The 25,498-nt window shown below is 53.8% G+C and overlaps 2 protein-coding genes and 1 long non-coding RNA gene across 8 annotated transcripts in view; 2 read left to right on the forward strand and 1 right to left on the reverse strand.

Moving 5' to 3' along the window:
- Positions 1-2,103, forward strand: part of STPG4 (sperm-tail PG-rich repeat containing 4) — a 38,795-nt gene extending 36,692 nt beyond the window's left edge. Inside the window, exon 8 of the mRNA XM_067703854.1 lies at positions 1,965-2,103. Coding sequence (XP_067559955.1) covers positions 1,965-2,081 — 117 coding nt within the window. The 3' untranslated portion in view covers positions 2,082-2,103. The remainder of the gene's footprint in view (positions 1-1,964) is intronic.
- Positions 2,098-25,435, forward strand: LOC137205214 (uncharacterized). The gene is made up of 4 exons (XR_010934053.1): positions 2,098-2,119; positions 5,683-5,778; positions 22,705-22,841; positions 23,602-25,435. It is a non-coding gene; the product is annotated as an uncharacterized lncRNA (long non-coding RNA).
- Positions 16,385-25,498, reverse strand: part of TTC7A (tetratricopeptide repeat domain 7A) — a 122,668-nt gene continuing 113,554 nt past the window's right edge. For all 6 annotated transcript variants that reach the window (XM_067703050.1, XM_067703048.1, XM_067703052.1 and 3 more), the window contains one exon: positions 16,385-18,596. In XM_067703050.1, the coding sequence (XP_067559151.1) occupies positions 18,375-18,596 (222 nt within the window). In that variant the 3' untranslated portion in view covers positions 16,385-18,374. The remainder of the gene's footprint in view (positions 18,597-25,498) is intronic.

The following is a 25,498-nucleotide window of genomic DNA, read 5'->3' on the forward strand; positions in this document are numbered from 1 at the left end:
CAGCACCTCAGTCTGAAAGTCCCCCAAGCTCAGTGGTTTGTAGCCTCATTGGACATGGTTAGGAAGACAGAAACACGAATTCTGCTCATGAGAAAACAGCACCACCCCGGGGTGGGGGGCGAACAAGGAGGGTGGGAGGAGCTGGGGCGGTGGGCAGGAGGCCGCTGCCTGCAGGTCACCTCCCCCAGCACCCCCTGGGTTGTCCCAGGCCATCTCGCTGCAGAGCTGCCAGCTGCGGTGCTACAGTGTGGCAGCAGTGTGGTCTTTCTCTGGAGGAATACTGGGGAGGCCCCACCAATAATATTAAAAACACACCAACAGCAGGAGGCTAGTGGATCCCTTCAGCGGGTCCTCACACCCTAGCGGCATTATCATGACCCAAACACAGATTTTTGTCAGAGCTCACAGCTCCTCAGGAAGTTGGAGTCATGCTAACCAAACTCCAGGGAGACTGATGGAGAAGCCGGAAGGTGTGGTATTCATTTACAAGTGTCCGGCAAGGGGGCTGGTGTCTGGGGCCGCTGCTCTGTGGAGCGTCTCCCCTTGTAGGAAACTCGGAAGGAAGCCAACGACAATCAGAAATTTGCTTGGTGACAGTGGAATCAGGGCTGGGGGACGGAGCCGGATGTTCTCAAGGTCTGAGAACCACACCCAGTAGCCTCCTGAGGGGTGGCCTTGCAAGGCCCAGGCCCACGAACCTCCTGTTTGGGGACTGGCCTTCCAGGACTCCACACGCATGCTGCTTCCTCATTAAGAGCACTAATAAAGGCTTCAGCTTCCTTTGACGTCTGGCCAGGAGTTGATTAGATTTCCAGGCTGCTCCCCTGCTTTTGGCAAGGAAAACATCCTGTCTAAAGCAGCGTCTGCAGGCAGCTGATCTCATCCACTCTGGGCTGACGCTCTAGTAATCCTGTTTCCACTCTCACTGTTTCCTGAAGAGATAACAAACTGCAAGGGAGGATGGCAATGACAAGCAGGTGATGATAGGGGATAATAATAGCGGTGGTGGCTAGCGTGTGGAGCAGTACCTGCTGCCAGCCTGGGGGTGCTGTCTGTCTTTGGGGGCCCCCAGTGAACCTCAAAACCTCATTTGCTGGGTGAGGCGTGGGAAGCACGTGGCCCAGGGTCATATTGAGCCATTGGTGGTAGGACTAGGACTCAAACCCAGCCCCGTCTGACATTAAAACCCTTCCCTTAACGGTACCCAGAGACACCAGTGTGTCGCTAAGATAAAATATTGGGGCATTCAAGAATGTGTGGGTGCACCTCAGCATGGGCAACACTGACTTCAGAAATCAAAGTCTTCGTCTATGAGAATGACATTCATTTATATCTTATCACTACAGAAGAGAAGCTTTGTTTAAATAATTGGCTAAATAATTTTTCAAGAATTTCATCAAAATGAAAACATGGCTTTTCAAAATTAGAACTCGTCAGTCCCTTGAGAATACATCCCTCTGAGCCCGAGGTCCACAGCCCCTGGTAGTGAAGCACCTTACTCTATTACCCTGGGGAAAACAATGGAAACACACGAGTTTGGGCTTTTGAGGTCAACCACCCAGGTTCAGAATCCATCCTCTCCAACCCATTACCACTAGACTGAGGTCATTGAGGGCGGAGGGCAGGGGGAGACGCTGGCATCCCCAGGGACAGGGGTTGCCCTGGAGAAAGCGTGCCTTGAGGTGAGGGTGGGATGTGAGCCCGCCTCCCCTGGGCTGTCACTTGCTTGTCCTCTCTTCTCTCAGCACCTCTGCAGCCTTGGGGAGAGCCGTGGACAGGATCAGGTCTCAGCCCCTAGGACAGGCTCCAATTCCAGGGTGCACAGGCCCCAGCCCCGGCCACTGTGGCCCTCGTCTCCCTCCGTGGGGACTTGCCAGCCACGTCTGAGCGCACAGCCAGGCTCAGGAGGCTTCAGGTTCTGGCGTCACTATCTCATCACTCCCTGTTTTCTGTTGTGTTTTCAGAAAACGCCAGGCCCAGGAGCATACACATCTTCAGCACAATTCCCCAAGCAGCCCCGGACCGTAGCCAAAATGGGCCGAGGACATAGCCTTTTCTTCAACAACACAATTGGCTTTTAAAATAAACCCATCTTGACCCTAAGCGACTTTGAGTTTTAGTAAGTTCTTATGTTTAGAAAACTCTATTTTGTCTCTTCTTTAGGGGGGTTTGACCACAGACCATAATCAGTGGCCTGCGGGGACCACCCAGCCCGCTTATCTGGAATAGTCCCAGCAAAATGTCCAGTTCACGTGCAGAAGTTTCCTGGTTTGAACAATCAGTTATATGTTCCCTCCGTGTGTTGTCAGAGGGTGTATCCCCAGAGGCTGTGCCCCTGGGCTGCTCTCACAGCACCTGGACGGGCCCTGATATGTCAGGTGGGCTCTGTGTGACCTTGGGCTCTCTAGCTGGGTCTCCACTGCACTGGGGTTATCGTGCCTCACAGACTCATGGAGACTTTCTCGGGGGGTCGGCACTCAGCCAAGGCCAACCCGAGCTTGACGGGATCCCAACAGATGGTTCTTTCTCTTTCTCAACTCCCTGAAGAGAACAATATTGATTCAACCCGACGAGCATTTGTAGTTTCAAGTCAACAGAAATATTTTGAGGATCTGCTCCGTGTCAGGTGCTGTGCTGGGGTTAGGGAGTGGAGGTTGAAACAAAGATGAACAAGGCATGTGACCGAGTTTAGGGAGGGTTGGAGGGGAGACAAGGCCAGAAAGGTAGTTTGGAATAGTTCCCGGCTTGAGGAAGGCTTTGAAACCCATGCCAAGAGCCTCCTTCCGGTCACCTTGTGTGTGCAGCTCAGAGGTGGCCGTCATGTGGATGGCAGCTCCACCAGCAAGACAGGCCCTAGTCTCGGGAAACTGCGAGATCACCTCGCCCGGCGCGTGGAGGAGCAAATTCTGACAACAAAGGCCACAACAGGTGCTCAGAGCAGGGACAGGGCAGCACGGCCCGAGCGGGGAAGGACAGCCGGGTGCAGGAGGCAGCTTGGCTGGTACCCAAGGGACCAGGAGGCTGAGATAGGCAGAGAGGAGAGGGAGGAAGATGGAGGGCAAGGAACCCCGTTTGGGCGAAAAGCAGGAAGAAACATTTGCTGGAGGGGAACAGAGGGAGCCTGGCCCAACTAGAGTGGAGGGTGCAGATGGGGGCGGGAGGGGGCTTGGGCAACACCCAGACCACAGGGCAAGCAGTCAGTCCTACTCTGGGAGCTCCAGCCAGACAGACCCTACGCTGGACAGCCAGGGTCTCATGAAGGATGGGCAGACTAGAGTCATTAATCAATAATAGGAAGGAATCTTTTTCTTTTTAACTAAAAGAAAGAAGAAAACCTAATATAAATCCCTATATTTTATTATATTAAAAAAAAACCCCAGCTCTCTTCTCTAGTCATATAAACACCATTATAAAGCAGGCATTGGGCTCAAGGAAGGGGAGGTCATCATCTCCCTGGGTTTATCCACGTCTCACATTTGTGGAAGAAACTCCCTGCACTGTGTTCCTTCAGAGCAGAAAACGGCCCCTTGGAAGATGAGGCAGATGCCTCAGGGGTGGCAGCTCCTGTCCCACTCTGATCAGCAGATGGCTGCAGGGCAGATAGGTGGGTCAAAGGCCCCTGCAGGATCAGAAGGTAATGCTGGCAGTTCTGACAGAGCGTGTTTCTCTAGGAAGCAGTGTGTCGGGTTGTGCCTGGCGCTCAGGGCAGCAGTTCTAGAGAGAGGGAGGTGAGAGGCGGTCACATGTCTTGGGGCTCGTGGGTGGAAGGTTAGGGGAAGCCCTCACACTGGCAAGGGCAGGAGGGAGCTTGTGTTGCAGGCATGTGGGATATCTCCCCGACAGCGGTGTGAACCAGGGCCGGGCAGGAACCGCCTCTCTCTCCCTCTGTCTCCCCTCTGCTTCTCCCTCAGGCCAGCCTCTTCCCATGCTTAGGGTCTAATGCAGCCTTCCCCTCCCATCATTTCCTGAGCCCACGCCCTAAAGAACGTAAACAGCCCCTCCTGGTTCCAGTATCAGGTTCCCAGGAGAGAGAATCCAGTTGGCCAGCTTGGGTCAGGGGTCCACCCTTGGGCCCTGCAGCTGTGGCCAGGAGGGCCTAGACCCTTGGTGCAGACATAGCTGCAGGGGCCAGCTGTGCCGGGATGGAGGGCAGCTCCACTGTGTTCTAGAAGAGAATGAAGACCCTTTCAGAATAAGGAGAGGGCGTCTCCTGCCTGGCCTGCAAGAAGGGGGCTTGGGAGGCCTGCAGAGATGTCACCTGGAGGTGGAACCGCTGGAGAACACTCTGCAGGGCCACCCTTGAGTCTCCAGTCCATGCACTAACTTTGCCCTTCTCCTGTGACTCCTGTCTTCTTTCTGCAGCTGGGGGTACCCCAGCCCTGTCCTCCTTTCCAGTCTTGCCACCTGCCCATAATGCAGCCTCCCCCTCCTCTGTGTCTCCTCTGTGGTGATGTGACGGAGGCTTTTCCCTAGGTGCTAGCAGAGGGGCTGGCAGGCACCAGGCGGCGAGGAGAGCAGTGTTTTGCTTCTCTTCTTTGACATATTCCAGCATTTTTTATAGTAGCTCATACAGGTAGGGAGAGGCTTTTCCAAATAGACCAGAGGGATTCTGGATGGCTTTTTCCTGCCACAAGCCTAAAAACTGGGACAGTGTTGGAAGAGCAAGGCCTCCTTCTGTCCTTTCCAACATGGGCAGACTGGACAGACTGGGGCTGACTTTGAGCTTGAGCTTTGAGCTTGGGATATAAACACCTAGCAGCTACTGCTGTTGTATGCATCCAGTGACAGGTCCAAACTGACTTAGAAAAGCCAAGAGCCGGCAGATGGAAGGGAATGTGGTGTTTATCCTACGTCCCGAGGGGCCTTCCTTGCAGGGTCCCTCCTCCATCCCCCATGGACCGCTGTGACACTGGCTTCTCGAGGTCTGGCCCTGGCTTCCCTGAGCATCCTGCTGTTCCTGTCCCCTCCCCCACCCACACGCCAACTGCCCTCTGAATTCGGCTTCAACCAAAGCGAATGGTTTTCCTGGCTGCAAATATCTTCTGCTGTTGCCATGTGAAATTCCCTCTGCGTTAAGTCAGAGCATGTCAAAAGTCGCAGCGCTCGTGGGGACAGCTTGTCCTCCCCCCCGCATCTCTCTCCTTCCTTCCTCACCCCCACTGGCAACCCCCCCCCCCCCATTGCTTTCTGGACCCACAGGGGACACCTTGCAGACCTGGAGACCTAGGGCCATAGGTTGCTCAGGTGATCGGCCCGGCCTCCAGCATCACCTCTCACCTGCTCGGTGCCACCCGCCTCGAAGCAGCACACAGCTGCCTGGACTCCGGTCCCTGCGGCTAGGATTACTTTGAAAGGCTTATTATCTTGAAAACACTTTCTACAAGTTCGGAATCAGTTGTTCTAAGCTGCATTTTAGAATCCCCGGGGGAGACTTTACAAAGCTCAGGGCCTGGCAGCGCCCAAACAGATCACATCAAACTCTCTTGGGTAGGACTCAGGCCCGGGATTTTTCTAATGTGCCTCCGCGTCCTCCCCCCCCCCCGCAGGTGATTGCAATGGTCAGCTAAGGCTGAGAACAGCTGCTGAGATGGTGTGAAGGCACCAATCACCAATAACTCTGGGCGGGGCCACAGGTAGTTCCCCCCACCCCTGAAGGTTTAAGAAGACTTCCCGTTGCCCTAGGAAGTCACGCTCCAGCTAAGAAGAGGTTGGTCCGTGTTACCATCTGGCTGAGTCCTAAGGAAAGAGGATGGCGCCGGGCCGGATGGTCTGAGCGAAGTAAGTTCCTGGAACGTTGCCGGTGGAGGTCATTCTGCGTGGAGAGGTCAGCAGGGCCCTTGAACTCAGGCACCTCTCGCCAGCCTGACTCTTGGCGGGGCTTCTCACAGATCTTTGGCTTTGGCCAAGGGCGGGGCTGCAGGCATACAGAGCCTGCCAGGCCCAAAGGGAGGGGTTTGGGTTCCGGTTTCAAGGCCGCAGGGACCGGGTGGGCTTGTGGGCGCCAGTGCCAGAGACCCAGACGCTGGTCCGGCTTGCCAACCGTCTCCCCAGAGAAGGGGCGACTCTGGATGGCAGGAAGAGCCAAGGCTGACGGAGGCCTGGATGTTGGGGGTGGCGAGTAGGCGGGTGGGGGGGGCGGGGGGGCGGACACAAGGAGGAGGAGCCAGAGGAAGGGGAGGCCGGGGGGGGGGGTGGACGCGTGGAGGATGTCTCTCAGCAGGTGCTTCGCGTTGCCTTGTTGACAGCACCCTTAGCTCTATTAGAGCCCAGAAAAGTGTGTCACCCTTTTGAAGAGAGATAGGGGCTCAGAGAGGCCCATCAGGGGAGGGAGGTGGCAATGTGGCTGCTTTGGGTCGGAGTGTGGCTTAGTCCCTGAGAAGTGTAGGCAGGAAGGGAGCTCAGGCCCAGTGACACTGCATCTCTGGTCAGCAGAGTGGGCTCCGGGGGATGGGGGTGGGGAGCCAGGGAACTGAGCGACCTGGGCGGGGGCAGGGTTGGATGGCAAAGCAGTGCACTGGAGCTGTGCAGGTCACAAACAGAGCTCTGGGCTTGATGAGGGCTGGCCTTTGTCCCCTCACCCCCTTTCTGAAGTCCCAGAGCTCAGAGGTCCTGCATGGTAACTGAGGGCCATCACAGAGCAAGGAAGTTGCTGGAGCTTCTCTTATTCATCAGGACCAGAGGGGACGCTTGGAAACACGCCAGGCAGGGTCACAGCTGTTGAGGCTTCTAATCCCCAGCCCGTCCTGGGCTGGGCATGGGAGCTGGACTGCAGAGAACCTGTGTGCCCGGGGTAGCTCACTGTGGAAACTGACCATCTGTTAGTTTCCCATGGCCGCTGTAACAAATTTCCATAGACTTTGGTGCTTAAAACAACACAAATTTATTCTCTTATAGTTCAGGAGGTCAGGGGTCCCCAAATCAGTCTCACTGGGCTAAAGTCAAGGTGCTGGCAGGCTGGTTCCAGAAGGAGTCTCTTTCTGGAAGCTCTGAGAGGAGAATATTTTCTTCTCTTCTTTAGCTTCTAGAGACCACCTGCACTCTGTTGCTCAGGGCCGCTTCCTCAAATCACTGCAAACTCCTGCTCCCACAATCACATCCACTCCTGACCCTGACCCACCTGGTTTCCTCTCCTCTTGTAAGGATCCTTATTATATTGGGCCCACCTGGATACTCTCCCCATCTCAAGACCCTTAACTTAATCACGTTTGCAAAGTCCCTTTACCATGTGAAAGAACATATTCTAAGGTTCTGGGGATTAGACAGGGACACCTTCGGGAGGGCGTTATTCAGTATTCCACACCATCTATCGAACTTGTAGCTGGGGGGATGTGAGGCATCCTTTTGCCTGAAATGCTGCTCTCCCGTGGCCCTTCTTGTGCTATCTTCGCCTTCCCCAGTCTTCCCCAAGCTGGTTGGTGCTTCTCCTAAGGGCTCCAGTAGTCCCCAGATCCTTGCCTGAGGCCAGCGTTGGATTGTAGGCTCTGAGATCATAGAGTTGGCATCTACTGGGGCATTGGTGAATTTGCCGGTGCCTAGTACAGTGTTAGCATATAGTAGATACTCACTGAATACTATATTTTACTGAGGTATAGTTGATACAACATTATGTAAGTTTCAGGTGTACAACATAATGATTTACAATTTTAAAGGTTATACTCCATTTATAGCTATTATAAAATATTGGCTGTATTCCCTGTGTTGTACTATATATGCTTGTACCTTATTTATTTTATACATGGTAGTTTGTACCTCTTAGTCCTCTATGCCTATCTTGCCCCTTTCCTCTCCCCACTGGTAACCACTAGTTCATTCTCTATATCTGTGAATCTGTTTATTTTTTTGTTACATGCACTAGTTTGTATTAGTTTTTGGATTCCACATATAAGTGATACCATACAGTATTTGTCTTTCTCTGTCTGACATATTTCACTGAGCGTAATGCCCTCCAGGTCCATCCATGTTGTTGCAAATGGCAAAATTTCACTTTTTTATGGCCGAGTAGTATTCTATTGTGTATATATGTGCCACATCTTCTTTATCCTTTCATCTGTTGATGGACACTTAGGTTGCTTCCATATCTTGGCACTTGTAAATAATGCTGCTATGAACATTGGAGTGCATTTGTCTTTTTGAATTAGTGTTTTTGTTTTTTATTTTTCTTTTTGGTTATATATGCAGAAGGAGAATTGCTGAGTCATGTGGTAGTTCTATTTTTAGCTTTTTGAGAAGCTTCCATACTGTTTTCCACAGTGGCTGCACCAGTTTACATTCCCACCAACAGTGTAGGAGCGTTCCCATTTCTCTACATCCTTGCCAACATTTGTTATTTGTGTTCTTTTTGATGGTAGCCATTCTGACAGATGTGATATCTCATTGTGGTTTTAATTTGCATTTCTCTGATGATTGACGATGTTGAGCATCTTTTCATGTGCCTGTTGGCCATTTGTGTGTCTTCTGTGGAGAAATGTCTATTAAGGTTTCCCCCCCATTTCTTAATCAAGTTGTTTGTTTTTTTGATGTTGAGTTGTATGAGCTGTTTATATAGTTTGGATATTAACCCCTTATTGGTCATATAATTTGCAAATATTTTCTCCCATTCAGTAGGTTGTCTTTTCGTTTTGTCATAGGTTTCCTTTGCTGTGCAAAAGCTTTTACGTTTAATTAGGTCCCATTTGTTTATTTTTGCTTTTATTTCTTTTGGCTTAGGAGACAGATCCAAAAAAATATTGGTATGATTTATGTCAAAGAGGGTTCTGCTTATGTTTTCTTCTGGGAGTTTTATGGTTTCTGGTGTTACCTTTAGGTCTTTAATCCATTTGGAGTTTATTTTTGTATATGATGTGGGAAAAGTGTTCTAATTTCATTCTTTTACATGTAGCTGTCTTGTTTTCCCTACACCACTTACTGAAGAGATGGTCTTTTCCCCATTGTATATTCTTGGCTCCTTTGTCATAGATTAATTGACCATAAGTTTGTGGATTTATTTATGGGCTGTCTGTTTTGTTCCATTGATTTATGTGACTGTCTCTGTGCCAGTACCATACTGTTTCGATTACTGTAGTTTTGTAGTAGAGTCCGAAAGTCAGGGAGTGTCATACCTCCAGTTTTGTTCTTCTTTCTCAAGATTGTTTTGGCTATTTGGGGTCTTTTGTGTTTCATAAAATCTTTTATATTATGGAAGTTCCTTTGATTATTTTGAACCACAAAGAATTGTCTAGGGAAGGGCTGTTACCCTGAATATCATCAGCCATTTTTGGTGTTTGCTGACAAAAGTCACCTGATGAAATAAGTTTTTAAAAAGAGGAGGTAAAGAAACTTAGTACTGATTTTAGAAATCATTCCTGGAGGTTTGACCTTAGGATTGTAGGTGTTAGATGTTATAAACAAGCTCTCTAAGACCACTTAAAAAGCAGTCACGTTGGGAGTTCCCTGGTGGTCCGGTGGTTAGGACTCAGCACTTTCACTGCCGTGGGTCCAGGTTCGATCCCTGGTTGGGGAACTAAGATCCCGCAAGCTGTGAGGAGCAGCCAAAAGTTAAAAAAGTAAAAAATAAAAAAGCAGTCACATTAAAAGTCACATTCTGGGGAATGGGGTTGGGCGGGGGGAGAAAGCTTCTAATGTTTTACATATGGTACTTATGGCTCCAGTTAAAATCTCCAGTAGCCACGTTATTCCAAAAATTTAAATGTGCCCTATCTTATATGGAAATGAAAATGAAGCTTCTGGAAAGTTGTGTTTAATGACCCACATGTCTGTAGTGCAGATGAAGATCCTAATGGCAAAGATGCATGAGTATTTCTAAAATAATTTCTACAATGGGATGAAACATACATGTAACTCTATTAAGAAAATATAATGGATTGAGACCAACTGTAGGTCCTTGAACAGCCATAACAGACTCCGGAGGGCTAAGGTCTCTCTTCAGAGCCCTGTCCCAGGCACCCCCAGGGTGAAGCACTGGGATGGTGTGTGTGCTGGGCAAGAGGGAAGGCTAAGGTCAGCTGGTGGGTGGGGCCAAGGTGGCTTTACTCCACATTTGTACCCCAAGCCTCCCACTGGCAGGAGAGCCTCCCTAAAGGCCAGCTGGTGTCCCGCTCATGAGGGCACATGTAGGTGTGGCTGAGCCCAGGTGTGTGGGATGTGGGGGCCACACCTGGGAAGCAGAACCCCCAGGGCCTGTGTGCCAGCCCGAGTGTTCTGACAAAGCATAAGGGTCCTATGAGGTGAGTGGTGAGAGGTGCAGGGGGGGGAGGGAAGGAGGGAGAGAAACTTCTGGGAGGTGTGGGAACTGGGTCTTGAAGAAGAAGGGGCACAAGGTGAATTCTGGGAAGAGAGGCCCAGTAGGAGTGGCGTGGACGTGGGAGAGTGTGGGTCATTGAGGGCACAGGAGACACCCTCACAGGTAGGGCGAGGGCCCAGGATGGGGTGTTCCCAGCTCAGAGGAGACACTGTCTGGATGGAGGAGAGTGCCTGGCCCCAGGCTAGCAACTGCCGGGGCCCTCTGTGAGCTCACACCAGCCTGCACTGGGCCAAGCCGTCAAAGCCCCTGCACCCTTGGCGGGGTGCTCTCAGGGGTGTGAGCGGTGTCGGGGGCCCCACTCACAGCCAGTGAGCTGGGGGCCTTGTTGGGGGTCGGGTAGTGAGCTGTGGGCTCCTGGGCACGAGACAGGTGAGAGGGAGCTTGCAGCGGCCTCCTCCTGGGCCCAAGCTGAGGCCATGGAGGTCACAGTCAGTTACAGAGACTGCCCCAGCTGCTGAGACCTGGGGACGGGGAGCTGGGGAAGCCACCTATGCTCTGACCTCCGCACAGAGAAGGGACTCATCTCAGGTGTCACAGGTGACACCTGAGGCCAGTTAGTCTTTGTGACAGTGTCCCTATGCCTGCTCTGATCCCCGTTTCAGCATACACGCTCCTCCTCTGGTTGGCGGGTGTCCCAGGAAGAATGCCATAGACCGAGGTTCTTGCATGCAGACCGCCCGAGTGTCACTCACTCACTGCCCTGCTGGCTGCAGGCCTCGGGCCGGTCACCTCACCTTCCTGCACTGCCTTCCCTCCCCTGTGAGATGGGCTTTCGCCATGCCCACCGGTGCCCCTTTGCTTCGGGTCGGGGCCCCTCCCCCATAGGTGGGTGCCCTGGCATGCGCCCCTCCACCCCCAAAGGCTGGTCTCCAGGTGCACACTGAGAGGAGACCTGGGGAAGGAGAGTGTGCCTCTCTGGGGATGGGCAGGGCCACCAGGAACAAACACACTCGAGGTCCCTTACATCATCAGGGGGTCATTGCAAGGACCGAGGAAAGGATTCAGATGGGAATCTTGACTTCAGGCTGCAGGAGCTGGAAAGGGCGTCTGGGATAGAATGGAGCTCTCTTGAGTCCATCGTCTTTTGCCCCCTTGAAAATGGGCATCCGTTTCTTTTGATTGGAGAGCTCCATCTTTATGGAGATTCACCTGCTCTGCGTTTTTCTATCTTCTTGCCCAGCTGTTCTTCCTTCTTGCCTCTGGCCCTTGGCTTCTGCTGCTTTTCAGCCTCTGCTCCCACCACCAACTGCTTCTGTCTCTGTCCCAACTCTCACTGCAGAGGCCAGACCCTCTGCACCCTTCAGCACTGTCATGCAAGGCAAGGAGAGGTGGAGGGACCATTCCACATTAAAGGAGACTAAAGAGATGTGACAACTAAGTGGAATATGTGACCCCGGCCAGGGGAAGACAGTGCTACAAGGAGCAGTGGTGACAAACTGGCATATGGACGGGAGAGGAGAGAAAAATACTGTGTCGGGGTTAAATTCCCTCATTTGTGAACTGTGCTGTGGTTATGTAAGACAAGGACCTTTGTTCTTAGCGAAAACACACTGAATTACTAAGGGGTAAAGGGGCATGATTTATGCAACCTATTCTCAGATGGTTCGGAAAAAAATATGTTTTTAAAAGAGGCCCACAATGACTTAACTTCTTGCCAAATTCCAGAGAGACAGTTAAGGGGGGAAGAGAATGAGTGAGAGTGTGAGAGAGCAGGGACGGTCACCACCAGTCTGGGGGTCTCTGTGTGGGATGCCCAGGCCACCTCATAGGCTGTGGGCCAGTGCACAGAGGAGGAACTTTGGTTCTAGAAACCACCCATGGCTCAGTCAGCTGGTGGGCAGGACAGTGGGGTCACATGGCCCGGCGCACAGCTCCCATGGTGACCTTTTCCTGTTTCCGGGTTGCCTGGCATCTTGAGAACCCTCTTGCTCTTTGGGGGACTTTCCAGCTTGTTGAGTGGTCTCTGTTTAAGGAACCTCCTCTCCGGCTGCAGAAGGGGCTAGGGTGGCAGGTAGCACTGAGCATCGGCCGTTCTCCCCTGCTGGAGGATTCCTGGTCATTCTGCTGCTTCAGTGACAGGCACTTGCCTGCCTCTCTCCCATCGTCTTGTGAGCTGGTGCTGGCTCTGTGGGTGAGGACCTTACTCTCAGCTTTGCCATATTCCTAGCTGTAAGTGGAGGTGTCATGGTCTCGTCACCTTTCATGGGGACAAAACCCACTTCCCTAGGTTGTTGACTACCAAAGGAGCAGTGTCGGAGAGAGAGTCCACCGATAAGCAAAGTGCCTTATGCCTAGTATAGTAGAGGGAGAATGTTAGGATTGTCATTGCTATCAAGAGAAGAGACAGGACAGGAGCCCCCATGATGTACCATAAGTGACAATGATAGGGAAGGGGTGGGGTGGGTGTTCAAGGGGGTGTGAGTTCTGTTGTCTTCCTCCTCCGGGGGGACCTGCATCGTACCGAGTGCCCAGGAGGGCAAGGCTTGAGGGAATGATGGGCTGATGCAGGGTCTCAGAAGGGGCCCGTTACTGCTCACCCGGAACTCCAGCTGCTCAGGCAGCCATATTTTGTGTCCTGAGGCCCATCCCCTGGTCACAGCTGGTTGTTCTTAGGGACCCATGGAAAAATGAGCGGGACCAGTGGGATCGTCTCATCCAAGAATCTAAGCTCAGATGCACAGAGGGGTGTCGCTGCAGCACTGGAGGTGGAAGGCCAGCCAGGGTATGTAGATTGAACGTAGTCCCATGGCAGCATCTCTGAGTGAGCGAGGTCAGCCAGCAGGGAGAGGAGGAGGGAAGAGGCGGGGCAGAGAAAATCATCACACAGGTATCCAGTGGTTATTATGGGCCCGGCACTGTTCTAGGCTCTTTCCATGTTTTTTCTCACTTAATCATCATGACAGTCCACAAAGCAGGCACTATTCCAGGATTATCCTTACTTTACAGATGAGGAGACAGGCACAGAGAGGGTAGGTCACTTGCTCAAGGGCACAGGGCCAGCCAGTGGTAGAGTGGCCTTCGAGCTCAGTCTGGGTGCTGACTCCATCACCAAAGATGGATGCATGGCTGCTTCGGCCCCATATCTGTGCACTGCGGTCCCTGCCCTAGGGCTCCAGGGAACCCCCCTTGTCTCTTTCCTGGTGCTACCTTCAGTGGGTCTCTGCTTTTCGCAACTGAGAGAGCTTGATGAAAATTCGAAGGAGTTTCTGGCATGGGATACCTTGCCAGTAGGACCTCCCTAGCTTCCAGAGTCCAAGTCTGCACCACGTGGGGGTGGTCCCACAGGTTGCTTATGCGTGAGGCTCTCTGACTGTGGGTTGTCATCAAGAGCTGGCAGCACGGGCTGGGGGATATTTGTTTAGCTGGATGCTTCCCGAAAACCAGGCCAAGAAATATTTGCACAGTGACATCTGAGCGCTTGGGGTTGGAGTGTGAATGCAACAGTGAGTACTCTGGTAGGAGTCTGGGGGTGGTGGCTGAAATTCCATTCATACCTGTGCCTGCAGATAAACACTATTAATACTGCAGGGCTGTGGGCTGGAGGTCCATGGGGGTGACAGTGCAGCCGACACTCAGCCCCAAACTCCAGCCCTCGTGTTGGTACAATGGGCTGGACACGGGGCTGCCCCCTCCCTCTCCAGGGAGGGCTCGAGTGTGAATGAGGGGTCCGCAGATGGGGAGCTGGAGGTCAGGAAGCGCCTGGGTCTCCACCACTGCCTGACTTTCCAACATCTGACCACCCTGAGGTCAGCTCAGCAAAGCCCTCCTCAGGGACAGGAAGGCCGCCCCTCCCTGCCCCTCCCTCCCTCCAGATTCCCTCATCCTGTCCTTGTAGGATGAGCTTTTCTAGGCCTTTCTCCCAGGCTGGCAGACAAGTGACACCATCTATAGCCTAAAGCAGCCTTTAATTCTCACCCCAGGGGGCCGTGAGCTGGCAGACGAGGGTGTGTGACAAGTAATCTGATACTAATTGTTAAACCACTAAAGACTGAACGTGTTTTCTAAAAAAGTATCACAGGGAAATCAAAGCTGGGCACCCAGGAGCTCCAAGAAGGGCCCTTCCTCACTAATAGCAAAACCGTAACCCCAGTAATAGGGCTGAGGATCAGGGTGGAGGTGGCCGGGGTGCTGAGTGGGCAGCTCTGTCTAAGCCAGGCCCTGAGGTCGAGGGGAAGCCTTAAGGGCAGCTGTCTTCAGACCGTGTGGGTGCAGCCTTGGGGGTCCATCAGATAATCCCTTGGGGTACACGGAGAAAATAGGGCTTCTGTGTAAACTGATGTCATCATTTGATACACATTTTATATAGTGTATTTGTACGTGGCATAACTTCCATTAGGAGAATATTGGTGTGGACTTCTCAGAGCAGGTGGCCGATCTGGATGTGGCCTGGATTCTCAGCACACACCCCTACCCTGGCGTTTTCCCCCAGGTGCTGAAGCTGCTCCATTGGCAGTGCCTTTGGGGCAGTCTCTCCTGTTCAGGTGGCACGTCTGGCCCTGGCTTCTCCCAGCCAGGCTCTGGAGGCAGCAGGGGTCTCTGGCCCTGTCTGGACGCCCCCTGCTGCCTCCCACCCCCCTCCAGGCTTTGGCCACGCCTCTGCAAGGCTTTTTTTTTTTTTTTACATCTTTATTGGAGTATAATTACTTTACAATGGTGTGTTAGTTTCTGCTTTATAACAAAGTGAATCAGTTATACATATACATATGTTCCCATCCCTCTTCCCTCTTGCCTCTCCCTCCCTATCCCACCCCTCTAGGTGGTCACAAAGCACCGAGCTGATCTCCCTGTGCTATGCGGCTGCTTCCCACTAGCTATCTACCTTACGTTTGGTAGTGTATATATGTCCATGCCTCTCTCTCACTTTGTCACAGCTTACCCTTCCCCCTCCCCATATCCTCAAGTCCATTCTCTAGTAGGTCTGTGTCTCTATTCCTGTCTTACCCCTAGGTTCTTCATGACATTTTTTTTTCTTAGATTCCATATATATGTGTTAGCATATGGTATTTGTTTTTCTCTTTCTGACTTACTTCACTCTGTATGACAGACTCTAGGTCTATCCACCTCATTACAAATAGCTCAATTTCGTTTCTTTTTATGGCTGAGTAATATTCCATTGTATATATGTGCCACATCTTCTTTATCCATTCATCCGATGATGGACACTTAGGTTGTTTCCATCTCCGGGCTATTGTAAATAGAGCTGCAATGAACATTTTGGTACATGTCTCTTTTTGAATTATGGTTTTCTCAGGGTATATGCCCAGTAGTGGGATTGCTGGGTCATATGGTAGTTCTATTTGTAGTTTTTTGAGGAACCTCCATACTGTTCTCCACAGTGGCTGTATCAACTTACATTCCCACCAGCAGTGCAAGAGGGTTCCCTTTTCTCCACACCCTCTCCAGCATTTATCGTTTCTAGATTTTTTGATGATGGCCATTCTGACTGGTGTGAGGTGATACCCCACTGTAGTTTTGATTTGCATTTCTCTGATGATTAGTGATGTTGAGCATTCTTTCATGTGTTTGTTGGCAGTCTGTATATCTTCTTTAGAGAAATGTCTATTTAGGTTTTCTGCCCATTTTTGGATTGGGTTGTTTTTTTGTTATTGAGCTGCATGACCTGCTTATAAATGTTGGAGATTAATCCTTTGTCAGTTGCTTCATTTGCAAATATTTTCTCCCATTCTGAGGGTTGTCTTTTGGTCTTGTTGATGGTTTCCTTTGCTGTGCAAAAGCTTTGAAGTTTCATTGGTCCCATTTGTTTATTTTTGTTTTTGTTTCCATTTCTCTAGGAGGTGGGTCAAAAAGGATCTTGCTGTGATTTATGTCATAGTGTGTTCTGCCTATGTTTTCCTCTAAGAGTTTGATAGTGTCTGGCCTTACATTTAGGTCTTTAGTCCCCTCCCCAGGCACTCATCACAATCTCCTCAGTGGGCCCCTCCCTCCCACTGCCCTCCCCACCTGTGCGTCCCTGCCCCGGCCTTCACGACCTCTCAGGCCTCTGCCTCTTCTCCAGGGCTCCCTCCCTCAAGGCCTGTCCCATGGGTACCTGGTAGGTAAATGAACACACTGGTTCACACAAACCTGCTTTCCCTTCATGGGCCTCTTTATTCAAGACCTTTATTTTGAATTGTCAAGCAACTTGCCCAGCCCCGCTGAGGCTTCCTAAAAGGAATGCTTCAAGTCAAAATGCATTTGTTGCCTTTGCCTTTCCTATTACCAAGGACTCACTACCACCAACTTTGGGCATCCCAATGTAAACCAACAGCATTTGCTTTTTCTTGTTTATTTTTTTTCTAACAGAATTCCAGAATAAAAATAGATCTCTATCATATATATATATATTTATACACATACATACACATATAGAGATCCTTCAGCCAGGCAGGATGAAGGATCTGGTGTCCTTACAGTGTCCCTTGGCCTGGCATGGGAAGGCTAGAGGCACAGGCTCTCCCTGGTGGCACCTGGGGGTGTGGAGTGCTGAGCCAGGGCTGGGAGGAGCGTGGGTCTCCAACAGCCTCTTGCCTCGCCTCCGAGGAACAGACCGGGCTCTGACGGGCCAGGGCAGCCCTCAGCTGACCCTTCCACACACCTTCAAGTGAGAGATACGCCACACGGGGCTTTAAAACTGAAACCCAAAGTGCAGATAAGAAAGGAGTTCCCCGATAGGCCTGTGGGGAGAGTTCCAAGAGTATCACGCAGCAGGGAAGACACCACCCACCAGCACCCCCAGGACCTCGGTAGAGACGGGTGTCACATACACAGAGGCCTGCACAACCAGGGAGGGGCAAGGCTCCGGCCCTTCCTTGGGTCTCTAATTACAGGCTCTGTTTGGCCCCAGGCAGGGGAAACCGAATGGCTAGGGCGGGGCTTGGGTCACCCAAGAGAGCCTGAGGTGAAAATGGGCTGTGGATGGTGTTAAGGGCAGTCCTAGAGACTGCCAGTCTCCACATTATAACCCCTAGAGGGAGCTACACTGTACCCATTGCCCAGAAAGGTAAGGCTTGAAGGAATGAGGTGTTGATGCAAGGAAGGGCTGGGTCCAGCGGCCATGTTTGTATCCTAGGGGCTACAGCCCAGGGCCTGAGGAGGTGGCTGAGGCCCGTTTCTAGAGAGGTGGAGGTGGGCAGAAATGGAAGTTTAGTTAGGCCCAGAACTGAGTGCCCCTGGCCAGACACCAGAGGCCCCAGAGGCACTTGGCAACAGAGGGGAAGATTAAAGGCGGGCCCAAGCAAAGAGGGGCACGGCCAGGCACTGTCCACTAACTTAAACCTGGGAGAGGACCCAGAGGTCCGTCCTCTTCCTGCCTGCCAGCAGATTCTTCAAGCCATGACTGCCCTGGGCACGACCTGAGAGTGGGGTGTGAGGCCAGGGCCAGGGGGCTCCCCCAGGCACTGAGGCCTGCTGAGGGCAGGTGGTGAAGTACAGCTGTGAGGTTCCCCCACTAGCGCTCTTGGGGAACAAGTCCAGTCACCATGACTCTAAGTCACTGAGGGTTCAAGCAGACTGCCTCCCGAGGGGCCGAGGAAGGAACCCAGGAGAACCCTCTTGGCCCAGCCAAAGGGCAGCTCATCTTTGGCGTGGGGAGCAGAGAGCTGAGGTTCGAGACTAAAGCTTGTGCAAAGCCGGGAAATCCAGGGTCAGAGATATTGAAGGAGGGTGGCAGGTACAGTACAGGGGCTTTTAGACGGGGCGGGGGGGGTCCCCAAGCCTCACAGACCCTTCCTGCGCATTTAGATGATGCCCAGATACACTGGGGAGCGTCCCCCGTGTTGATGTGGCCTCCCAGCTACTTCCTTGCTCACAAACTCCATGCAGTCTGAGTCCCAAGGAACAAGGGATTTGTTTTTGATGCAGACCTGGTCCACCCTGCTCCAGATGAGCAGCTCCCAGTCCCAGCTGGCCCTGGAGGGAAAGCGGGGGTGGCGGGGGGAGGCGAGGAGAATTAGGGCTGCAGCCTGCAGACACATTCCCTAGAGATGTATCGCCCTGAGGCCCCGTACCTCCCCTGACCCACGCTCCCTGCTGCCCGCTGGGCAGCTCCCTCCCTCCCCAAAGCTGCGAGGCCTCATCAGAGCTCTCTGGGGATGATGGAGAAGGGCAGCACTGGGCTGCTGGCCTCCAGTTCGAGGGCGGTGAGAAAGCAGTCGACGGCGGCCTCGCTCTGGCCCTGGGCCTGCAGCACCTCGCCCAGGCCCTGCCATGCCTCGTGGCAGGTGCTCTGCCTCTCCACGGCGTCCCGTAGCACCTTCTGGGCCAGGCTCTTATGGCCCAGCTGACTCAGCATCACACCCTGGGGAGCAAGCACAGGGTGGGGTGAGTGAGGCTGTCCTGGGGCAGGGGCATCCTGGCCATCGGGGTAAGGAGTGGAAGCAGCACAGCCACGAGCCAGAGAGGGCCCTGCGTCTCAGGCTCGGGTACTGTCAAGTGACCGTGCCCTTGACCCATGCAAATCCTCCCTGTGTCCGTCCCAGCCTTGCTTCCAGCCCGGCCTCCCCGGTCACCCACTGTGGCAGCTCTGATCCTCCTTGCCCCAGGAGTTGGGCTTTAAGGTCAGCAGACCTGGCTTCGGGTCTCCCCATTACAGCTGAGGGATCCCGGGCAAGTCACCCCTCTCTGGCCCTCAGTTTTCTCATCTGTAAATGGGAAAGACCACTGTGTCCACCTCTAGGGTTGTTATGACGTTTACACGACAGTAGAGGCAAAGCACTTGAACCGTGCCTGATGTGTGTGAGCTCTCAGTCAACGGATCTGTTACCCCAAGGCCCCGGGCTGCACTGTGGCGCTGCCCTTCTCCCCAGGGACCTGTGAGACCAAGGAGTGTGCACTACAGGCCTGGGGAGGACCTCAAGCCTGTGGGTGAATGGACAGCTCCTGTGCCCACATCGGTAGCCTGTCTTCCTGGGACCTAAAGCCCATCCCAGCCTGGCCAGGCGGGTGAGGGTCGCAGGAGGAGAGTCAGATGGCCAGGGAACCAGGGACAGATGCTGGGTGAAAGGAGGGCCTCTGGGAGGGGCCTGGGAAGCTTGGCCCTGTTGTTTGGAGAGACAGAGGAAGTGACAGGAATTGTCACCGAGTTGGGAAGTGAAACTGGCACCTTGTCCCCCCTACGTCCACCCACACTGGGAGGGGTGTGGGGAGGTGGGGGGGAAGGGCCAGGGTCCTCTTTCGACCTCCAGTCCCAGAAAGACTGCTTTGCACTCTCCCACTAATCTGTGTCCCAGCCCTCAAAGGTGCCACAGTATCGCAGCACGGGGGGGGGGGGGGGGGCATCCTCTCATTCAGACATGAGGTAAAGCCCAAACAACAGCGACTTCCTGGACAGGGAATGGGGGTGGGGAGCTGCCTTCCGTGTGCCAGGAGCCCCCTCTCGGGTGCCCGCCCACTGACGGCCATGTACATTTTTAGCTGGAACATTTTCCTCCTCGCCGCACTCCCCAGAGTTAGGCCCTCCGTTGCTATGGAGACCCACTGGGGAAGATGCACATGGCTGATTTCATGAAGTCTTCCGAGGGCTTGGAATACGACCAATTAGGCAAGAGTGAAAGATGGTGCTCAGGAAGCCCTAGGAAAAGCCTCCTTCTCTGAAGGCACTGGCTGGCGGTCTGGTGGCCAGGGGGAGGGAAAGGGGGGGGGCTCTTCAACCGAGGGGGAAGCTGTCCCCAGGGGACCACAGGGATGGGGAGGAGGGCAGGGGAACCAGGGGCAGGGTAGAGCCTCAGGCAGGGCTCCTGGAGCTGGCCAGATGGGTGCAGTGCTGACTCAGGGCTGTCCAGGACCAATGGGCAGTGTCCAGTCTGGCCAGCAGGGCTCCAGGCCAAGCTGCTCTGTCCACATGGCCTGGGAGCTGGACCCTGAGCAGCTCATGATGGAACAGGGCCCACGAGGAGGAGGGCAGGAAGGCGAGACAACAGGCCGCCAGACACCAAAATTAAGCACCAAAAATGGAAGGTTTGAGCCCTGTGAGTGCTGCCCATGGGGGAGCAACAGAGGACAGATGGGGAAGGCCGGCGGGGCCACCCAGGGCGGGGGCGGGGCCACAGTGGCTTTTACACACCAAGTTTTCTATATTGAGCTTCCATGTGAGATTTTTGTTTGAAAAGAGGGCTTTATAGCTAAAAACAAGCCTGAAAACCCCTGATCTCAAGAAGTGTGTAGGTGTTTGGGAAGGGGCCAGATGTGTCTGCAGGCTGAACAGGGTGTGTGTGTGTTGGTTTAGGAGGTTTGTGGCAGGCTCCTCTGTATGTTCTATGTAGAGGAAAACAGCCCAGGGCTACACAGCCGGAAGACCTGGCCAGGTTGGAATCCCAGCTGTGCCACTGACAAGTGCCAAGACCATGGGGAAGTGGCCCATTTTCTCTGAGCTGCTGTTCCCTCGTCTGTAAACCAGGGGCTAGAACAGTCCTACCTCGTAGGCTATTGTGAGGGTTCTGCAAGGATGAATTTGAAATTATAGAGCAGGGTGCATGGTGGGCTGACAGCAAGTGGAAGTGTCCCCAGGATGAACAGAGGGTCCTGGGTGGAGGGGCAGGGAGGGCAAAGAAGATCTGGAGGGCAAGGCTCCCTGTGAGGGAAGACTGTGTGGGCTGGCGTGGGGTTGGATCACATCCCCCTCACCCTGGGGTGCTGACCTCAGAGCCTGAAAGGAGACACCGGGGTCAGGCTGGGGTCTGGAGGCCCAGGGCCTGTAACAGGATCTGCTGCCACCTGCCCGAGACACCAGCCCGTTGGGTTCATGTTTGGTAGCAACTCAGAGCTGTTTGCTGCCTGACAACTGGGCAGGGCCCTGCCCCAGGAGGATGTGAGGTCTCACCTGCTCTCCCAAAGCCCGGCGCTGAGCCGAGGGCCTGCCGTCAGTCACCCCACCCCCAGCTGCCCCCGAGAACAGGTCTCCAGGGAGATGGTGGGAACACAGAACTGGTCTCAATTCCATCCAAATATCCCGGCTGACTCCTTCCCTCCCTGTGTGGAGAGAGGAGACCAGACCTGCTAAGTGACCCTCAGCTTCTGACACTTGACCTGGGAGATGCCATCGCGGTGCTGCCCACACAGGGATTAGAAAGAAGTGCGAGTCACTGATGGTGGTGGAGGACGGCGCCTATAACCGGAGCTCAGGGAGGGGCAGGGCTGTGGGGGAGTCCCCAGAAATTCCCGAGGTCGTCCATTCCTTCTTCCTTCCCTCCCTTCCTGGATCTCAGGAAGGGAGGGAGCATCTGGCCTCATCTCATCTGACAGGACCCTGCTCCTCTAGGAAGTCTGTCTTTCTTGCCTAAGGGCAGCACGTGCTGCCACACCAGCGCCTGGAGGGTATGCTCCTCACTGTAGCTCTCGAACGCCATCCCTGACCCCACCCCCGTAGGCTAAGAGAGACAGGGTCCCCGGCTCCTGCCTGCTCCGTGATTTCCCACAGGACAGCAGCTCACAAGAGTTTGGGGGGATGGTGGTGGTCGCGGGTGCAAAGCCAGGCACACCGGAGGCCTTTATGCGTACTTAGTGACCTGCTTAGGGCCACAAAGGCAGGCACTCTGAGGGCCGCCTCCCTGGCTAGGGTCTGGTCTCCGGTTTGTGTGGAGACTCTGAAGGGACGCTCCCTGTTAGGAGCCCAGGTTCTCTGGGGAAGTACAGGTTGGGGTCAGAAGCCACAGCCTGGGATGGGGATGAAGGGGAGCGGGGGTCCTACCTGCCTTTTGGAGAATTACCACTGCACACCATCTCATCCGGTTGATTCAGTGCCTGACGCTGTACCCCAGAGGGGAGGGGCGGCAGGAAGGTCCTGCTGTGTGAGCCTTTTTCTTCTTTGGGGGGAGGGCGGCCCTGGGAAGCAGCCCTGACTGCTAGGCCAGCTGCAGGCCAGGCTGAGGGCTCCCTCCCCACCCCTCCCCTCAAGTATTTATAGAAGTTATTTTGGGAATTTTCTTTCTGAGCTCAAGGCACATTCCTGGGATTCTATAACAGCCTTTCCAGCTGGGAAGCCAGGAATCAGCTGGAGGCTGCTGGAGTCTCCCGGTCCCTGGAGCCCCCTGCTTGGGGACCATGGGGCTGCAGGAAGGAGCCCAGGGCAGGACCACCTCTGAGGCTGCCCCAGGGGCGGGGATGGGAGGGGAGGGGGGCTGACACACCCTTCAGGGAGGCCCACATTCCAGCCGAGCTCACAACTCTCTCCGTGTGCACTCCCGGATCCTCCCAGGTGTGTCAGCCCCTACCTGTCCAACCACACTGGGAATGAGGAATCTGTCCCGGCTGAGAACCTAGCCCACACATCACCACATCCCTCCTGGAGCTGGGGCAGCTCCCGGCCCACAGGCTGGTCCTACCTCCTTGTTGTGGGGAAGGGTATGACTCCTAGACCCACCTGAGGCCTGATGAGCTCCCACCCAGAGCTCCCCTTGGCGCTCTCACAGGAAGAGGCCTCGGCCCAGAGAGCCCCCAGACTCACTCAGAGCCCAGCCTAGCTAGGGGGCTTCTGGGGCAGCAGAGGTGGCTGTGCTCTTCACATACCAGAACTCACGCCTGTCCCTTCCTCCTAGGGCCTCCACAGGTGACATGTCATGAACACCAGCGGGCCCCTCGGCTGGGGGTGGTGTCTGTCTGCAGAGGGCCGCAGCCAGGCTCAAGGACAAGCACCGCTTGGTCAGAGGGCGGGCACGGCCTGCGGGGGAGGGGGGTCTTGCCAGTCCCGCTTCTAGGCAGGGGGCTGGGCCTTTTCAGGTTGGTTTCAGGCTCTGGGCTGGCTGGGGGCTCTGCCCACCCTGGAGCACGGCCAGGCCCAAGGGGCCAGGTCAGGAGGCTGCAGCGAGGCCTCTGGACTCTGGATTCTAGAAGTGAACACCCTGTGATGGGCAGCGAGAGGGGGACCCCATGGCAGATGCTCCTCTCTAAGCAGGAGCCCAAGGGGTGTGCTGGCCTTCTGCACAAGGGGAAAGACCTGAACCCTGCTACACCCTCCAGACATGTCTTTCCGACCATTGATTCTGGGGTTAAATTAAGCCAACAGTGCTTAACCGTGGCTCTGAGCTGAGTCTGTGCCACTGCCAGAAAGCTTCCCGCCCACTTCCTCATCAGGGTTGCTGTGGACTTCAGGAGTCCACACACTGGCCTACGGTTTGCCTAAAGTCCTGGGTCAGAGGCAGGGGGACCTGCCTCTGCGAGCCCGGGGCGCGGGCTCAGGGGCAGTGCTGCGGCTGTGCCGTCATGGGCATGAGGCGGGCTGGGGGCGGCCGCTGGACACGGGAGGCCCAGGCTGAGGGGACACGCCCTCACACCTTCCACCCCTCCTCCCTTCTCCACTGCCCCATCAGGGAATGCAGACCGCAGGCAGCACTGCGGAGGGACCAGGAAGAGAGCTCCCGATAAAACCTAGGAGGTCACATGGCCAAGAAGACATTCCTATTGAGCTTTCCTGCCCCACAGCAGCAGTATTCCTGCCCCACTGGAGCTGGGGAGACTCCGCTCACGAGCGCAGGCAAGACTTCCAGGTCCTCCCCTTGCCTCAGGCTGCCTGGACCCTCAGCCCTCTGCCACGGCTCAGGAAGCCCAACAAGGAAGAAGCCTAGAGCAGACGGGCTGTCCTGCATGCGGAGGCATGGGGCCCTGGAACCAGAGACCTTACTGCCCGCCTCATCCAGCGTCAGAGAACCTCCAGAAGGCCGGGTGCTGAGTTTCACTTCTCAGCCGCTCAGAACACCTTTCCTCCTTCAAGTCAGGAAGCAGCGGCCGAACCTGCCTAACAAGACTATGGGCCCGAGCGCAGGGCCTCCCCGAGCCTGGCCTTCCCTGCTCTTCCTCTCCAGCAGCCTCGGGGCCCAGCACGCCCCTTTAGCTGCAGAGTCTCACCTGACATATGCGACGGCAAGAGGGGGTCTCAAATCCCCCTCGTCCCTCAACGCAGACTCTAGCTCACTGGGCCGGCTGCTCTCGCTCTCAGCCAGGGGCAGCCTGGCCTCGCACTGTGCACAGTCTTGTCCCACCCGCAGGGCAGCTGGGGCTGATGTCCCAGACCTCTGTGCCTGGGTCAGAGTCGCTGGGTGGACTCAGAGGACGGGGAGGCTTCGCTACAATGAGTGTCTGGGGCTCGGCTCTGGGCATCCCCTGCCCTCTGCAAACCAAGAGCATCTGAACCTGGCCTGGGAGCCACACTTTGAAATGAAAAAGTAAACGCTTTTGCACAGCAAAGGAAACCATGAGCAAAATGAAAGACAACTTCACAGAATGGGAGAAAACATTTGCAAATGATGCGACCGACAGGGATTAATCTCCAGAATATACAAACAGCTCATGCAGCTCAACTGCAAAAACCACCCGGTCAAGAAGTGGGCAGAAGGTCTAAACGGACATTCCTCCAGAGAAGACACACAGATGGCCAAGAAGCACCTGAAACTACGCTCAACATCGCTAATCACAGAGAAATGCAAATCAAAACTACACTGAGGAATCACCTCACACCGGTCAGAAGGCCATCATCAAAAGATCTACAAACAATACATGCTGGAGAGGGTGTGGGGAAAGGGAACCCTCCTGCACTGCTGGTGGGAATGTAAATTCATACAGCCACTATGGAGGACAGTATGGAGGTTCCTTAAAAGACTAAAACCAGAAACTACCATATGCTCCAGCAATCCCACTCCTGGGCATATCTAGAGAAAACGATAATTTGAAAAGATACAGGCACCCCAATGTTCACTGCAGCACTATTTACAATAGCCAAGGAAGCGACCTAAGTGTCCACCAACAGAAAAATGGATAAAGAAGATGTGGTACATATATACAATGGACTATTTACTCAGCCATAAAAAAGAATGAAATAAGGCCATTTGCAGCAACATGGATGGACCTGGAGATGATCATACTAAGCAAAGTCAGTCAGGCAGAGAAAGACAAATATATGATACCACTTACATGTGCAATCTTAAAAAATGATACAGATGAATGTATTTACAAAACAGACTTAAAAAACCACAGGGAAATCTACTCAATATGCTGTAATAACCTAAATGGGAAAAGAATCTGAAAAAGAGTGGATATGTGTATATGTATAACTGAATCACTTTGCTGTACACCTGAAACTAACACAACATTGTAAATCAAACATACTCCAATATAAAAAATAAATTAAATCAATAAACGTAAAAGTAACCCTGTCTACTGGGCCATTAACTTACAGAATTCTTTAACCTGATCCTAACAAGAGCCCTCGGT

Source organism: Pseudorca crassidens, chromosome 14 (assembly GCF_039906515.1).
Source record: "Pseudorca crassidens isolate mPseCra1 chromosome 14, mPseCra1.hap1, whole genome shotgun sequence".
In the NCBI taxonomy this organism is placed as follows: Eukaryota; Metazoa; Chordata; class Mammalia; order Artiodactyla; family Delphinidae; genus Pseudorca; species Pseudorca crassidens.